At 38.0% G+C, this 17,911-nt stretch overlaps 2 protein-coding genes across 2 annotated transcripts in view; one reads left to right on the top strand and one right to left on the bottom strand.

Moving 5' to 3' along the window:
- Positions 1-1,141: 1,141 nt before the first annotated feature.
- mre11a (MRE11 homolog A, double strand break repair nuclease) lies at positions 1,142-14,870 on the bottom strand. Its single transcript, XM_015377240.1, has 20 exons — positions 14,779-14,870; positions 13,967-14,044; positions 12,245-12,377; positions 11,998-12,158; positions 11,830-11,917; positions 11,575-11,716; positions 11,369-11,483; positions 10,189-10,374; positions 9,946-10,117; positions 9,779-9,859; positions 9,576-9,705; positions 7,708-7,808; positions 7,417-7,587; positions 7,272-7,331; positions 7,032-7,200; positions 3,429-3,515; positions 3,260-3,321; positions 2,598-2,659; positions 1,636-1,732; positions 1,142-1,442 (listed from the first exon to the last, which is right to left on the bottom strand). Exons 2-20 carry the CDS (start codon positions 13,984-13,986, stop codon positions 1,401-1,403), a joined length of 2,079 nt encoding a protein of 692 aa, XP_015232726.1. The 5' UTR covers positions 13,987-14,044; positions 14,779-14,870; the 3' UTR covers positions 1,142-1,400.
- An 884-nt stretch (positions 14,871-15,754) lies between these two features.
- LOC107086367 (centrosomal protein of 57 kDa-like) overlaps positions 15,755-17,911 on the top strand; it is a 6,415-nt gene continuing 4,258 nt past the window's right edge. Inside the window, exons 1-5 of the mRNA XM_015377258.1 lie at positions 15,755-15,949; positions 16,194-16,380; positions 16,554-16,751; positions 16,867-16,988; positions 17,077-17,205. Of these exons, the coding sequence (XP_015232744.1) occupies positions 15,902-15,949; positions 16,194-16,380; positions 16,554-16,751; positions 16,867-16,988; positions 17,077-17,205 (684 nt within the window). The 5' untranslated portion in view covers positions 15,755-15,901. The remainder of the gene's footprint in view (positions 15,950-16,193; positions 16,381-16,553; positions 16,752-16,866; positions 16,989-17,076; positions 17,206-17,911) is intronic.

Here is a 17,911-nt window from a genome sequence, read left to right as displayed (position 1 = left end):
AAAAAAAAAAAAAGTCTCTAAGAATGTGGAGAAATCCCAAAATAGAGTTCTGTAAAAATGTATGACAATTATCTTTATAAGTCAATATCTTTATAAATCGCCTCTACTGTAATTTCTATAATTTTAAATCACTGCCATTGAATAGTGATATTTTATACTGAATTATTGTGCACCACTAGGTAACTTGGCCTACCAATACATGGCCGAATTGGTTCCAATCTCTTCCAGTCTGTTATAACACTGATGGTGAAATTTGAAGGAATGCATTTTAATCACCTGGCCTGCGGCAGGGTTGGAACCCAATCACTTCACTACACTGGAATTCACCAATTGTAGAAACTCACTGCATGCCTTATTAAATGATTTTTATACACCGTTGACAATGGAAGAGACTGGAATACCTGGTTTTAATTATTTGCATTGGTGAGCAAACACTTTTGGGAATATAGTACATCCTGGAAAAAAACAATTCAAATGTTTACACTTTTTACAAAGATTCAATATCTGATCTAACATCTGATCGACTACGAGAGCAGATCAATCAACACTCTAGGTCGGAGAAACCACCTGGAGGTCATATTTGCTTAGCTTTATTTCTCTTGGGTATGAGTAGATTGTACAAAGACTGGTTGCGAAAGGGTTTATAGAATACCTCCATGGAAGATTCTGTTTCTTTATGCAAATAAGAAAATGGGAGCAAAAAGACAAAAAAAACTAATAAAACACAATAAACCCAGATAGAGAAAGTTGAAAAAAGCTGCAAGAACAGAGTGAACTTATTTTGATTTTAAAGTCCTACGGCATAGAAAAGCTTTTTTCTGGAGTATACATAGGCCTTGGCCACCATACAGATGTTGGTAATGATTCATGTCTCATGACCTTGAATAAGGATCAGAATCGTTTGATCTGGTTCTCACACCAGAATGGAGTGACACCCACATTAGAGATGATGTGACCAGACTCACAAAACAAGAAAGTAGGATAAGAAAGGAAAGATCGCAGCTAAGGCCTCTAACCTGATAAACTTTATAACCATTTCTCGATAAAAGTAATTAAAAGCTGATAATGATTAGGTTTAAACTGCAAAAGAGGAAAGGAAACCTTGCAGGTGGATTTAACTCTCACAGACAGATGCATATGATCACATATGAAAAATCTTTATTTTAGAATGTTTTAGATAGAACAGTGGAAAAAAGAACCGATTTACAACAAGAACCCTTCAAGTGGTAGAAAGCAGATCAGACAGTGCAAACTTTACATTTTCTAATCTCCTCTGCCTCTTCTAACTTATCAAAATGAATCCCATGCAGCTTTAGTTGACAAATTCAATTAATCATTGCAGGAGGACATCAAATATTTGCCTGAAACCAAGCTATAGTAATGAAGCATGACTGATGTGGTTATCTTCTTGAACCACGGCTGTGGCCTTTGAACGGGTTGTCCTGCATCAAATTAAAAGACAGAAAAAAGAAAACAGGAGTAAAGACTAATTAGTTTACTGCAAAAGCTGCCACAGGCAAATCTAAATAATCTATATAAATTTAGGGCTAGTTTTTTTTAAAGCTTACAGGATCTAAAAATTCAGAACAATCCCATTCATTTATGTTAACATTCCAATTCCATATTTCCTCATACCTCCTCATCGCTGTCATCAAAAGCAACTCCTCGAGAAGTCTGGCTCTGGCTTTGAGAACTGTACTTTGGGAAGGATGATGTTGACGTCACAGATGGTCTGTTTGATAAGAAAATTGTTCACTTAGAATTCAATTAAGAAGCAGTAGGTAAAAAGCATCATGTTAACCTTTCTCTCCCAATGGTGCATTTCCACCCAACACAAATTATGCGAATGATTCGACTGAGCTACTATTAACATGTTATCCCCAAGAAGAGTTGCCTTTAGGAACGAAGTCATGCAAACGAAGAATTTCTAGTCATGCAAGTGGCGTGATTAGGGCAATTATAGGGAATTGAGAGCCAAGCAAAACCCACCATCAGTTCAAAACAAAACTCGCTGGAGTTGAAAAATCTTAAAGGTATAGTGGAGGAAGTTCTTTTTCCAGGTGGATCATCAAAATAAGTGGTCCTTCTAATTGTCAATCATTCTGTCTACGAAAGGCCGTCCTACGTACTCGTCCCCATTTTCACCAATCGTGGCGAGTGACATAGTGGAAAAATTGCAAATCTTCTTTTGGAAAGTAAGCTTGTATGATCGATGCATACAGCAACTTTTAAACAGAGTGTGCATAAGGAGAAATGGGCTTGTGCACGTATAATAGACATTCCCTCTCGGGAGCGGGTACAGGGTTGTGTATGTGGATTTCTTTTTTTAAGTGGAGAGGGCGGGTCTTTTAGAAATTTGCTAAAATACTCCAATAAACTATTCTGTCACAACATATATTGGCAACCAAATTAGGAACTGGGTTTGGCTCTGATGTAGTGTAAGGAGTGCAGCGGAGCAGAAGCTTTTTAAAGATCAATTAAATGGAAGATTAATTGCTCATGACATATCGAGTGAGAGTCCGCAGGCAAACAAACATGTTGTACTCGCATTTGGTGTGAACTCACCACAACCCATCACATGTTAGATTAATACAAACCTTGAAGGTGGCCTGGTAGCTTTCATTACAGGTATATCTTCATCTGAGTCATCGATGATCACCTGAGCATTGTCAAAAAGCAAAAAATGGGAGTACAATATTATATTTAACAATTGTCAAACCTTCAGGAATATTTTCACAGCAACATGGTAGCTACAAATGCTCTGCAAATATATGTCTACATTTTAGGAAAGATATGTTTTTAAAGTGAAATTTATTAGTGACTCCCAACTCACTCCCCTGTGAACATCCAGGGGCAGGACATCGTGCAGTGGAGAGTTTTAAATACTTGGGTGCTAACGTCAATAATAAACTGGACTGATTTTTAGAACGCTACAAAAGCATATATATATATATAGGTATGCAGGTGCATAGAGAGGGGGGACTGCATCCAAGAGTAGTTGATTAATGTGCAACATACTCAGGAAATCAGGTGCATTTTAAACATTATTTAGTGCAGTTTAATTACATTTATGAAGTTTGACAATGCATATAATTCCACTTACTTTTGGATATTTCAGAAATTTTACTGGCAGCTGATTATTTTTTTTTTTCCTGTCTTTAGTATGGGGTATGTAAAACTTCAAACACAACGGTGCATTTAGTTTATCTTCACAAAGCAATAATCCCCAACGGAGGACTTGGATTACTGATCAATTTACCTCATCAATAGCAGAAGAAGAGGATCCTCCAACGCGAGATCTTTGGGATGAAGCCTGAAAAGCTGAGAAATGGAATATGTGACTCATATGGCAAATAGAAGAAATAAAATGATTTGAAATATTTATGTAGATTCCATGTTAACGGTGATAAATAAAGCTTTCTCAGTACCCTGAAATATACTTCTGCTTTGAGATGCTGGTGCTGATTTCTGAGAACGCCCCCGACCAGCTGGCTTTGGTTCTGCTGCTGTGGCTCCTGAATGGACACAAAGAGCAGTGGAAAAAGGATGATGAGTAAATTAATTTGGTCAACCTAACAGGTCAACTAGTGTTAAAATGAGACAAAAAAAAACAACTTTAGATAACACAAAAGATTAAATACTGCAAGCTTATTTAACCATTTGCTAGGTGACATTTCAAGGCCCGGTGTCGTGAACTCTACTATGTCGAAATAACTCCCCGATGAACCCATGCCTGAACTACGTACAGAGACCATATATGCAAACTTCCAGCTGGTTTCCCTATTCAAATTCAGAAATGAGGAACTGGCTTGTAGATAAAAAAAAATGCTTACACAATGGAATTCAGTGAGATTCATCACACATTTAAAATGATGTCAACATCTTTAAATTACACCTACCGGTAATACACCACCAGAATAAAATAACTGTTTAAGTTCACTGAAATCAGTAAAAATGTCTCCACCTACATAAAAAACAAAGCTGATCTAATGATAAATGTGATAGCATTACTGTCATTCTACATGTTTGAAACTAATTTGTAACAGTCAAATGGAGCTAGCAATATTTCTTAAGGTCATAAGTAATAACATATAATAAAAACAAATACATACAAAACAATGTAGATACAAGCATACTCATATTCAGACAGATCAGAAAGAACACATTTATTTAAATAAGAGTGAAACTCACTGGATGGTGGATCTAATGAAGAGTTAAAAGGTCCAACATGAAATAAATATAAAACTGCACAGCTGTAGACAGCATGTCTGCTACACAGTAGGCTAATTCAAATAAACTGATACCCTGACTAATTAGTTTGTAATGTCAGCTTGTGTTTATTTTGGAGCAGAATTATTACCGTACATTTTATTAGTCGTTAAAAAAAAAAAAAAAAAAAATCACTTAAAATATAAAAGGGACTTTTGACTCTATTTTAAGTATGTACTGTATATAGATAAACTTGTCATCACTGCAATAACCGGTATGCTTATTGCTGTCATAATATAATACTGCTATATTTACTCAAGGACAGGGAGACTAATATAAGTCTGAGTTTTATTAAACATTTAAATGGGTCTACAAAGCTGTTTAGATATTGAAGTAAAACTGTATTTATATGATCATCCCTATCTGCTTCTTAGGAGCCACTCAAAAAACAGAAAATGAAGTAATGTGCTTACTGCAATGATTTATAGGCTATTTTTTCCTAAGAAATAAATAGGAAGCAGAATTAGCTGGAAAAACTACAATCTGTGCATTTGAATTTCCATGCTAGTTAAATTACAACGAGGCCGCTTTGGTAAAAGGGGAAACTTTGGTTTTTCTCTGCTTTCATTTCTTGGAATTTCTTTTATAGCCCAATTTAAATATTACAGTACATATTACAGTACAATACGTTAAATAAAGAATAGCAGTAAAATGGATTAAAATTAAATGACATTTACATAAATATTTATAAAAAATCCTTTTAAACCTCATGTTCTATCGAAACAAAATGAAAAGCTATGAAGATTAATTTTGAGTGAAAAATTATTAGCTATTAGACATATTAGAGGAAAACAAAAAGCGAAGAGGCATACTTTAGTGCAACTCTTGTATCTGTTTGTTTAGGGATTTAAAAACGATTGGCCTAGCCAGGAACATCTTATACAGCCAGTCTTCCTTAATTGCAAATTAATTTGCGAGGTGTTCACAGAAACATAGTTGTGATAGTTAAGAAATGATATGTTTTTATCTGCATTATTAGAAGGAAGTTATGTTTAAGGAGTGCAGGTGGCGCAGTGATTAGCGTGCACAACCCATGTAGCCCTTAGTCCTCGACCCGGCCAACCCGGGTTTCGAATCCGACCTGTGGTCCTTTGCCGCATGTCTCTCCCCCTCTCTCATACCCCCTTCCTGTCAACCTACTGTCGAAAAAACAAGCCCCTAGTGAAAGAAGTTATGTTTCTGCATCATAACCAGATTATGAGCCTCTGATATTCCTACACCCCAGCAGATGTGTTGCTTTTCGAGCGAAGTCTGGGTTTTCTGAAGCCTTTACGCAGTTTAATTAATAATTTTTTTTTACATGTTCATAATTTAGTGGCACAAAAGAAAAGTATGAACCTCCCAAGAAAAGGAAAAGGAAAGAAGGGTGTTTAACACCAGAACTCCCAAGGCTGTGACTTTGACGGTTCTGAGATTTTAAAAGGGAATTTATTTACTTTAATCATATGTTGCTCATGTTAACTTACTTTTCCTGCTTCTATATTTCCTTCATTTTCACATAGTTGTTTTTAATAAAATAAAAACGTAAAAAAATAAATATGGCTATTTTTACCTCGATCTCACACAGCCTTCATTTGACGGCTCTATTAGTTGCACTGTAAATTCCTCTTGTTTCTCTACTGTTGCCTAGCAACCAACATCTACCTAGAACTCTTTGGCTAATATGGAAAAATGGCTTTCAGAAGAAATTTAACAGCGATTCAAAATATTTATGATATCGATTCAGGCGGAGAGGGAGAGACCGATGAGTAGAACTAGTCTGTAGGAAGCAGCCCAGATTCTGTTAGCGAGTCTGAGGATGTTCACCTACAGGAAAACGCAGACGTATCAGTGACCCATCAGACAACAGTAAAACTTTTGTTCAAGCTTTGGATAGCACTGCCTACACGAGCTGGTACACTCTGGTGTATTCTGTAAAGCCTCCAAAGCGAAGGTGGCTTGTGGCTGTATTTTACCTTCTCGTAGCCATAGCAGCAATAAACGCGTTGGTTTTGTTAAGGACCTGTTTGAACGTCACTGTCTCATGCAGAGATTTTATCCGTAAACTGATAAAAAAGTTGTGTGCAAACTGCAGGTTACCAGTCCCTCCACCGCAGTAGAGCAGCTGCACAAAAAAACGCTCATATGACATTTCTCATGAATGTGAAAACATGGTTGTTCAGGGGTAACCAATCAATTTCTGTAAATAAATTGTCATTTCAAACTTTGAACCTGTGTAGTTAAACAGTCTTATTTTACTGTTTTATTTTTAATACAAATTTAGACCACAAATAATAATAGCAAACAATAGAGCCTTTAAAAAATAAATATTTGACCTGTTTTAAGGTTTACATATCCGCAATGGGTTTATATCGCACACTAGAAGCATTTTAGTTGATGATATCATCACTACTCATGCGTTCCATTGGGAAATCTGTCACGCGTCAAATTGATGGTCAGAGGGTGCTCTATTAGTATCAGAATTCTGGGAGTCCTAGTGTTAAAAAGTCATTATCTTTAATTGACCCTTTAACTTCATTTAACTCATCTCTCAAACAAACATTCCTTCCTTTTCAGGATGAGAACATTTTCAAACCCTGAAAGAGTGACAGCTGGCCTGGAGATGGGTGTAAGCCACTGACTCATGATGCTGCTGGGCCATGGTTTTGGTCAGTGGCTGCTTTTCTTTCCATGCTGCAAAAAGGTCACATTCTCCTACCTTTGTTGAATATGGGTTAGCTGTGTCCACCACCGTCTTTCTAACATTCGTGCGGGACTCTCACCTCTGCCCCTGCCACGACCCCCACGCGCTCTGCCTCCTCGTCCTCTGCCTCGTGTTGGAGCAGGAAGTGCTACCGAACCCTCATCGGAGTCCATGGCAACATCTGCAGGCTCATCTGATAAATCCAGGTCACCACGCTCCAACCGATGAGCTCTGGCTCTGCTAATAGCCTGAGAAACCAACAAGTATTGAACACAGGCTCTTTACATTAGCTGAGAGTTTGGCTGACTTTCCTACTTACTTCTCTGATGTCATTCTCTTCTTCAGTCGTGTTCTTTTTGGAGTCTCTAAATTTCTGAATCTGAAAAAAGATTCCACATTATAAGGATGCACATGAAAGCGGCTTGCTGTACTTTCCTTTTGTGATGCCTTTTGGTCTGCCTTGCCTCTGCGTCGATATCTTGCTCTGTGGACACAGCTCTGCTCTGAAGGTGCCGTTGTGTCTTCTCTAACTGGTAGGTGATGAGCTCCTCGATGGCATCCTTCTCGTCTTTGTCCACAAACTCCTGAATAGCTTTACCCATGCCCTGCTCGGTAAGCAGGGACAACTGCACCTTCTGTGAGGACATCACCCCAACACACACACCCATATAGTCTCATCAACAGATAAAGCACAGACAAAAAAAACACTGAAATCTTATAAGTGATGTCGGCATTGGATCAAATGTTTAACACACCTGCTCAGCTGCTTCAAAGTATTGTTTAACCAGGTCCTCCACTCGCAGTCCCTCTACAGCCGCTGGTTTCACTAGCTTGCTGTAGTCAACGTTGAACTCATCTAAAATATACAATAAATAATTTCACAAATGTTATCAGTCCTTTGTGACTCTGGCAGACATGTGGTAGAATGATGATGGAGGGTAAACAAATATTTTATAGCACATCTGCATTATTTTGAGCACAATTTCCACATGTTTATAATTCATCAGTTGCATGACCTCTCATTTGCAAGCGTGCACAACTACGAAGTGTATTTGTTCATTTTCTACATCTGATGTTCACAATTTTATTGCAGGCATTTGAAGAGGATAGCAAAGTGAGATTATCAGGGTAAAGCTAGTTACAGTTAGGAAAATCTGTCTTTGAATAACCTGCTAGTTTGCAAGTTGTCCCACTTAGAAATAATGCAAGGGTCTGAAATTGTCATCATAGGTGCATGTCCAATGTGAGAGATATAATTTAAAAAAGAAAATCCAGAAATCACAATGTATGATTTTTTTTTAATAATTATTTGTATAATACAGCTTCAAATAGGTATTTGAACACCTGCAAATATCAATGTTAATATTTGGTACAGTAGCCTTTGTTTGCAATTACAGAAGTCAAGGGTTTCCTGTAGTTTTTCACCACATTTGCACACACTGCAGGAGGGATTCTGGCCCACTGCTCCACACAGATCTTCTCTAGATCAATCAGGTTTCTGGGCTGTTGCTGAAAAGCATGGGGTCTGTCCGAATTTATGTGCTGCATCCTCCGAATTCCAGATTCAAATGCTGATTACGTCATAGTGCGTCGCAGAGGTCTGGTTGAATTCCAAGACTCCTCGTTATGCCACCGACAAATCTGTCCTTCTTTTTGCCCGATTTGAAGGATGGGCAAACTTAAGACGGGCCATGACATGTGCTGGTTTAAGCAGGGGAATCTTCCGTGACATGCATGATATCAAACCATGACATGTTGGTGTATAAACCAACCGTAACCTTGGAAACGGTGGTTCCAGCTCTTTTCAGGTAATTGACCAGCTCCTCCCGTGTGAGCTGATTTCCCACCTTTCTTAGGATCATAGAGAACGCACGAAGTGAGATCTTGCATGGTGCCCCAGTGCGGGATAGATTGATACTCATGTTTAGCTTCTTCCATTTTCTAATGATTGCTCCAACAGTGGACTTTTTTTTCACAAAGCTGCTTGACAATTTCCCCATAGCCCTTTCGAGTCTTGTGGACGTTACATTTTTGTTTCTAGTGTCTTTGGACAGCTCCTTGGTCTTTGCCATGTTAGTAGATGGATTCTTACTGATTGTATGGGGTGGACAGGTGTCTTTATGCAGCAAACGACCTCAAACAGGTGCATCTAATTTAGGATAATAAATGTAGTACAGGTGTTCAAATACTTATTTGCAGCTGTATCATACATATAAATGGTTAAAAAACGTCCTATTATTGTTGCTTTCCTGTCTTTTTGTTGACATGTCTGGAGAGAACTTTCTTCTCGCAATTTAGATGATCGCCATTAAGCAAGAAAAGCAGAGAAGATTTTCTTTTCTTTTTAAGGGCGGATATTATTTCAGGTGTGGGAGTCAGCACAGCGATCTACTACGCAAGGGATAGTTTAAGGATCGGCAGGCAGAGAAAGTGAGAAAATATGAACATTTATAAATAGTAAAGAAATAGTTTGTCTGAGACTTGGTAAAGGCCATTCCGTGGGGCTAGATTTTTATATTTAAACTAGTTTTGATTTGCATAGTTTTGTTTGCATTTGCATGTTTTTAAACATATATTAACTTTGATAAACATTCTGCAGAAATGTATCTAGCCAGAGTCCCACCTTTGATGTTCTCCTTCTGCTCTCGCTTTCTCAGGAAGTGAATTATGTCTTTTGGGTTAGCAACACGGTCCACAAACTTCTGACTGAAACGAGAGGTGTTGAATGTTTCAAAACCTCCACTGTAGTCCACCTAGAAACAAGAACAAAAGACATTTATTTGAAGATAATGCCCAATTTCAAGGTAAGTGCAGACCTCAACTCACCCTCAGTCGGATTAAAGGTTTCTCTGGTGTGAGTGGACAGCCCAGTCTTTCCCTCTCGGCTTCTTCTAACATTTCTGAGACCTACATAGAGAGAATTCAGGTGGACAAATGAGACTTAAGGTCAAGTATAAAAAGAGAACAGTACATTTTAAAAAGACTATTGTTACCTTAGCATAGCAAAGGTTCTCCACTTTCTTCACAACCTGTGGAGTATCAGGTGTGAAGAGGTCCTCATAGTCAGCCAACACGACATCCTGAATGAAAAACTGGCGGACTGTCTTTAACGGGATCTTCTGCAGGTTCATCTTACGACCTTTCACTCTAAGCAGCCCTATATGCCTAAAAGTCAAAGGCTTAAGGTAGTACCTGTTAAAAGTACAATCAGAATGTTGTGCAGTGTGTTTGTTTACTTTTTGGCAGCTTCTCCAGGTGACAGGGATGTGGCTACAGAGCTTCCTGGCTGAGTCACATAGAAAAGCTGTTGTTCATTTCTAGTTGGAGCTATCAAACACTCATGTTCATGGCCCCACACCACCAGGTCAATAAAATCATCCAGAAACTGCTCAGGGATATAGTTGGTGGGACCGTGTTTACTCCTGAGCAGAAAAAAAATATATCAAAATCCTTCAAATAAAGGTTATTTTGAATATAACACACCATTTACAGTTTGACTATAACATCATACTTGACATATGCATTGGGATTCAAATGCAGTACCTTAGTACCTTTAAAAAAAATCATTACATTCAGTTGCCTCGAGTCCAACTGTGTTTACACAATCACGTATAAATCTAGCCGGAAGCCTCATAAGGGGACATTTGTAACAAACGGCATCATAAAGACTGAGCATTACAACATACAAATCAGCAGTTAAGTTTGCTATAAAACAATTTCCAAAGATCTAAACATCCAAGAAAGTCCTGTTTAAGTTCAGAGAAAATATAAAGAGTATGGTGCTGCTTCAAGCCTATCAGGACATGGCGTGGTCCTACACTGACATGCCTAACAGAGACTTATACAAAGAGAAGCAGCCAAATAGACCATGGTAACCCATGGAAACAAGGTTTTAAGAGTTGTCCACATTACAAATCTGGGTTTAATGTAAGAGTATCAAAATTAAAGTCACTTTTGAAATAAAGCCATATGTAGGGAAAAAAGCAAGTGGATTAATGTACTTTAGAGGGTCAAAAAAAAATCAAACCTTTAACCCAAACGCTGGAGAGACAAGATGGATAAAACTAAATACAGGGCAAATATTGAAATGAAACCAGTCAGAAACCACAAAACGTGAGTCTTTTAAACATACAAGAGACTAAAGGGGTGAAGATTAACAGCCATTTGTGAGTTAAGGCGACTAATTAACAACAGATAAGTCTAAACACATGATAGTTATGCAAAAAGTTGTATTTATCCTTTTATTTAATAATCTCTGTTGGTCTAAAATCTTTCTCTAGCTCATTTTAATTTTTTGTTTTCTAATTTGCAAAAACATTGAGGTGTTTTTTAAGAAGGCACTTAAAGTCTTATTGACTAAAGACTTTTTACCATATACCTTCAAACTGTTCAAATAACGGATGTTTGGGCACACACCTGTTTTGGTGGATTGCAAAGAGGTTAAACCACTCATCTTGATCTTCTTTGGGTCGAAGCATTGTAACCTGGTTGTTGACAAACATCCTGTACAGGCGCTCATCTGGGATAGAACCTTAACATAGATTCATACATAATTTAGGTAAAAAGAGCTAAAGTTATATCAGATCCCTGAATAAAAGGACCAGTAGAAAAAATAAACTTACCGAGACCATAGAGGGCCAACTTGGTGCTACCTTTCTGCAAGAGGATTGGACTGATCTCAATCCTCTCCACAGAGTGAGAGTGCCCAAAATGGTTGACAAGACCAGAAGCGCTTAGGAGGTCCAATGCACACAAACCTTCCGCCTTAGAATAAAGACAGGATAAACATGCAGACTCAAACTTGACAAAATATATACCCAATCAAGACCCTGATTTATTTCATATAGTTCTTGTTTTTTAGAGTAAAAGTAACTAACCCCAGTTGGATCATCATGGTTGCCATGAATACTGAACACAGGGATGGAAATGTTCAGGTTTTCATCCTGATAGTTCACCCAGGGGAACCTACAACACATTGAGAAATACCTTTGGTAAATAAACAGCACTAATTGAAAACCCTTTAAGAGCAGCAACAAAACACTGACTGGGTTGTGTTGAAGTTAACGGTTTGATCGCTGAGGATATTGAAGGTCACAGGGGAGTCTCCCATGCAGTATTTCCTCAACATAGAGATGCAGCTATGGAGGCATCTTCTTGACGGTTTATTCTCATGAAACAAATCCCCACCCAGCAGGATGAAATCTACCTAAATACGGGAATACATATAAATCAGGCATGTGAGCAACAGATAAACATTTGGTTTCACATTGCATCCTGACAACTTCCATATACCTGATTTTTCTTGGCACATTCCAGGATTTCATCCAGTGTGTTGTAGGAGTCATTTCCACGGATAGCGTCCTTCTCAAGGTAACCAAGATGAATATCTGTGGAAATCAGGATCTTGAATGTGTCCTCGTCATCCCTACAAAAATAAGACAAATCTATTTAAAAACTACAGCTCGTCAAGTCAAACTAAAGTGTTAATTTTATAAAAATGGTTCCCTATAGAAGTATAACTGCTAAGTATTACTGTCAGATTACTGCTAAGCTAGGGGCACAGTTCAGATTGTACTGTTAAAATAAGACTCATTCAGTGGTACTGCTTCAACTATTACCAGTTAGAAAAATGAAATTAACCTGAAGGTATCTTAAGAATTGGAACTGGAGAAGGCATTTGTGGGAGGCACTCCCGGAGGCCTTGGGCCCTTTAGTTAGGACCATTCCATCTCTCTACAAGCGGATCAGGAGTCTGGTCCACAGAGACCCCTGTTGCATGTTGGACTCCAGCAGGGCTGCCCTCCCTCATCGGTCCTGTCCACAAATGTTATTAACAGGATTTCCTCCCTGCTGTTTGCAGATAATTTGATTCTGATGCCTCTCCTGCCAAGACCTACAGCACGGACTGGGGCGGTTCACAGCAGAGGGTGAAACAACCGGCATGGGAATCATGTTCATAGTTCTCAACAGTAAATAGGTGGCTTGCCCTCTTAAGATTGAAGGAGAGTTTCTTCCTCAAGTTGCAAAGTTCAAGTATCTTTGGGTCCTGGAGTGAGAGTAGAACTAAGCAGGAGATTGATAGATGGATAGGTGTGGCCGCGGCTTTAATCACTGCACTGCTCTGCAGTTGGAGAGGGAGAGCTGAGCCAAAAGGCAAACCTCTTCATTTACGAGTCAGTCTACATTATTACCCTGAGATTTTGCTCATGACTGAAGGAAAAAGATCCCGAATTAAAGCTGGTAAAATGAGCTTCCTTTGCAGGGCTGCTAGATTCACTTAACATGGAACTGTCATTTATTTCTTTTTGCTGCCTATTTTTTTTATAAAAAATATAAATTGCATTTGTATCTGTGTTAATTGTTACCTCCTTCTAAACATGTTTGTCAAGGCTAAAGTCTTCCCCCACATGGCAAGATGTATGATTTATTCATTCAACTGTTGAATTACATCAGAAATGGATATCGGCAGATATGTTTAGCCCAGGCATCATAGAGGAAAAAACTAGATCAGTGCATTTCTGAGAGGAGCCAGATGAGGGGGCTAGGAAGTCTGTCCCAAATGCACCCTGCATGCCCTCCTAGGGAGTTGTTCCAGGCACATCCCCCTGGGAGGATGCCCAGGGGACAACCTGAGACACGCTGGAGGGACTATGTCTCTTAAACAGACATCTGTTGTAAAATTAGCAGTAAATAAATGACCTATATATTTTTCTTCCTTTAATCTAATGCCAACCAATAAAATAAAATTGCAGAGGTTTTTTAGAGGAATGTAGTAAATTCACAGCATAACAAACCTAAAACAAAACACATCAGAAGGATGAGGAATTCGAGTGAAAATTTAAAGCAGGATTGCAAAGCAGTTTTGCAAGCTGTAAGCCTAAAAGTTCATGGGCAGTTTATTTAAACTGAAACTCAAACACTGATCTCACCATGAGACACAGTAGTGGCAGCATCATGCTGTGGAGATACGTTTGCTAAAATATAAAGGGAAACTGTGCATAATGGAAGACTTACAAGGTGTTCTCTGAAGACATGACTATAGAAGAGGCTGAGGGACCAATTCAAAAGTTGGCACATCAAAGAAACCTTCACCTGTAGAGAACAGAAAAAAAGACAATCCAGTTTATGTAGATTTTTGACACGCTAACAGATTTTAAATACGTCAAACTATATTAAAGCATAGAGCTTCTTAAGACCTATTCCTGCCAGAATATTTAAAATGTAATTCAGCTGTCATGAAACAATGTCTATGTTTATTTAGAAGCAACACTTTGCCTTGAATAACTTAATATATTATATTTAAGTCAGATGAAATGAGGTTGTTACTGTTCTAGCTATTTGTTAAACTATATTGACTATAAAGCTATTTATAAACTGCTATTCAAGACAGTAATTAAGCAGACATGCTATTTAGATGGGCATTTAAGCAACAACCCTGGTACTTAAATGCAGTTTATATGATTTAATCATCAAATAGTAAAATAAACAGTTTTGTAAACAACTACAAAAGGCTACGAACTGTCAAATTCTAAGAAAGTATGTTACGTTTTACATATGAAGTAAAAACTACTAAAGAACTTAGCTTAAAAGAAAGGTATTCGATGCTAATTCAATCGATGTGGTCCTAAAACTGCTAAACTGGAGTGAAAGCTATAGCTAACGTGTAACTGAATGGTTATTTATCGTGAGGACGAGGGTTAGCAGTAAAGAAAGCTCAGAAAACGGTGTGGGATAGTGGGACAAGCTTGTGCGCGAAGACACTAGCTATATTTAAAAATTTATTTGTAAGGCTGGAGTACGCAAAACATGCAAGTCTAACCACCCACCTCCCATGAAGTTCTGAACCTTAAAATCCCGGCAACTCTCGCAAAACCTGGGTCCACTCCTTCCCGCAATGCTCTTGGTTGTTGTAGTTTCTAACATGTTTGCTCGCTACCCGGATATACAGCATTCTCTGGGGGAGAGAACTACATTTCCGCTAAGTTAGGGGTTCGCTTGTTTTACTATAGTAGGAGCACCGATTATGCTTTCACACATAGAACGCATATCAAAATATAGAGACAAAGATACATTTGCGTGCAAATCGTAGGCCACATTTGAAGACGCAAACAAAATCAATCAAATAAAGTAAATATGGAAAAGGAGATAATGGCGTATTAAAGGAATTTTAGGGACAGATGGAGATAGGGAGGAAAATTTAGTTATTAATAAAGCATTGTTTTTATTTTTACATAGGTGGAACTATAGAGCTATACACTCATATACAGTAGGTGGCAGTATGCACCTATAAGTTGTTTGCAATCTGCCAATCTAACAAAGAACAAGAAGAAATCAATAAAAAAATTTAACTTGAAGTTGAAATACATAGTGATAATAAGCGACCATTTAGTGTTTATCATGCAATCATTTCTGCATTTTTTTTTATATGATCCTATATTCTAGTCTTAGACGTTGTGTTTTTATTAACAGTTAGCAGAACATCCTTATAAAAAGCAAAGGAGTCAAGACCTTTGACGTTTTGGCTTTTCCGTATTACGATTAGGCCACTTGTAAATAAATAGGAAAGGCACCCATTCAAGTATCCATTGATTTAAATAAACTAAATTTGATTCGATGTGTAATAACGTCAGCTTTGAAGTACAGATTATGGTAATTTAAAGCATACACTGCAGCTTCCGAAGTGAAGTTGCCACTCGCAACATGGCGGCGTAACTGACGTATCCCCTCTACCGGGCAACGCAATGTAGCGGTGTATAATTCGCTCGCCAATGAGAGCCTTCTTGTGGATCACTTTTTTTCACGTTTACACAGGGAGGCTGAGCAAGCAGCAGAGCTTCGCTAGCTTCTCCTAATTTAAAAAAGGCGTTGTTAGAACAACCTTTAAACTATTTTAATATTTTAAACGCTTATCTTCCTTGGGAAGAGGCAGACTGTATCGGCTGTGTATTAATGGAGGTACCTTCGAAAAAACCTGCAGCAGATTCCACTCGACAAAAGGTAGCTCTACTTTGTCTCAGCTGGCTAAATACTAAATGTTTCTTCCAGCAGTGGTTGCTTCTTCTTAGGAAACCCTCTTGCACCTTGAAAAACATGTGGTCAGATTTGATATTTAGCTCAGTGGTAAATCGAGAGATGCATTTTTATTGTTTTTGTTATTTTATCTTATTTACTAACTCAGAAATAGCTTGTTTGAAGTGACGCTTAATATGATGCTGGGGTTTTTGTTTTTTGTTTTCTGCAGGCATCACTTCCAGCTAAAGGGTCAAGTAGGATAGTGTCTGACACTTTGTCCCTTCCATCATATAAAGCCTACCCTGCTTATAGACCCCTAATCAACACTCTTGTGCATCACACGCCCCAAATACGCTCTGAGTTCTCATATCATCCACCTTTACCCACCAAAGCCTTTCCAGAGAGTAGAAGTGAAGGTAATGTTTTTGTTGAAAAAGTTTCCATTCAGTGTGTTATGTCTCCATGGTTACATGTGCAATATGATCCCACACTTCTTGAATGTCTCAGCTGCTAGAGCATCATTGTATCCATTCAGTCTTTACTCCAATCTATCTAGCTGTTAGGGCTTACATTGATCCATTTCTTTCAGCAATCTTATCCGCCTTGAGGAATCTTCAAGAGAAGATTAGGAGGCTGGAGCTTGAAAAAGAGCAAGTACACCTCAGCCTCAGCACTTTAGGGAAGGATGAGCGGCGAACAGATCAGCAGAGTAACCGTACTGCACACAGACTCCTAAATGATAAGGACACAGAACCGAAAGCAAGGGACCAATTGAACTGCAACCAAGGTTTAAATTAAATAATTGTCTTCAAATATCCTAGTTTGATTAGTTTAACACAGTATATTCATTTCTCACATCTTTTTTTTTTTTTTTTGCATTTATCAATGTCCCTTACTTGCAGTTTTGATAACCCACCTTGCTGCTGCAGAGGCTCGTTGTGAGAAGCTGGAGAGACAATTGGAGCAGATGAGGAGGATGTTGCGCAGCACCAGGACAGAAAAGAGGAGTTTTTTTAATCAGCAGGTGAACTTGGAGTTATTGGTGTCTCTTAAGAGTTGGATGCTTTAAAATGCACATAATATTCTGATCCGACCGAACCTTTTTTTTGCAGACTTTTATGGAGAGAGTCGGTGCAAGTAGTCAGCAGCCTGATGAAGAGTCAGAGCATGCACAAATGGAAAAGCTGGAAAAACTTGAGCAGGAATATCTCAGACTGACCAGCACACAGAAAAATGCAGAGGTGCGTGTGATCAACTAAAAAATGATCAGGGAGGAGAGTTTCTGAAGCATGCATGGACTTAAGTGGCATCCCACTTTCACAGATGTTTGTAGTTTTAAGTAGAACTGAAATAATGAATTGGATTAATATTGATTTTACTCGATTATTGAAATAATCATAAACTAATTTAGTTATCAATTAATTATTAACTGGTGCATAGAGACTCTAAAACATGCATTTAGCTGATAGAGAAACCCAATTAGAGCAGTAATTATATGAAAATTGTAAAAACATTTGTAAACATTTTGCATTTAAGAAAAAAAAAATACATTCTCCTTTGTCAGTATGCTCTATCCAGAACTCCTCAAGTGAAAAAGTTTTAGTTTCCCCTGGTTAAATTCTCTAAAAATCTTCTTTAAGGAACCTTATGATATCCAATTATTAATTGAAAAAATTCTGAACATAATAATCAATTAGCAAAACAAATGTAAGTATTTTAAGAAGGGATGCTCAATTGTATTGCCATGCCGTCAATATTTGCTTTCAAATTAAATATCCGACATTGGTCGTTCCACCGACATATTTCACTGATATAAAGGGTAATATTTTATCAAAAAACAAGTGAGGATTATGTCTGCAGTAGTAGTAAAGTAGAAGTAAAAACAGTGTGGATGTGCTTTAAAGCTTTAGAAACAGATAGCTGCAGGACAGGAGGTGGAAAATCACA

The sequence above is a fragment of the Cyprinodon variegatus genome, unplaced genomic scaffold (assembly GCF_000732505.1).
Source record: "Cyprinodon variegatus isolate N-32 unplaced genomic scaffold, C_variegatus-1.0 Scaffold150, whole genome shotgun sequence".
Classification (NCBI taxonomy): domain Eukaryota; kingdom Metazoa; phylum Chordata; class Actinopteri; order Cyprinodontiformes; family Cyprinodontidae; genus Cyprinodon; species Cyprinodon variegatus.
Note: the sequence above shows the minus strand (reverse complement) of the source record. Positions and strands in the feature narration are given on the sequence as shown.

What these genes read in the sequence shown, in the direction of transcription:
- mre11a (XM_015377240.1), bottom strand. Translation starts at nt 13,986, where the DNA reads ATGTCTTCAGAGAACACCTT. An exon ending in CCTGGAGAAGCTGCCAAAAA is followed by an intron (nt 10,118 to 10,188) that starts GTAAACAAACAC and finishes TTTGACTTTTAG; the next exon opens with GCATATAGGGCTGCTTAGAG. An exon ending in CTTCTTCTGCTATTGATGAG is followed by an intron (nt 2,660 to 3,259) that starts GTAAATTGATCA and finishes GACAATGCTCAG; the next exon opens with GTGATCATCGATGACTCAGA.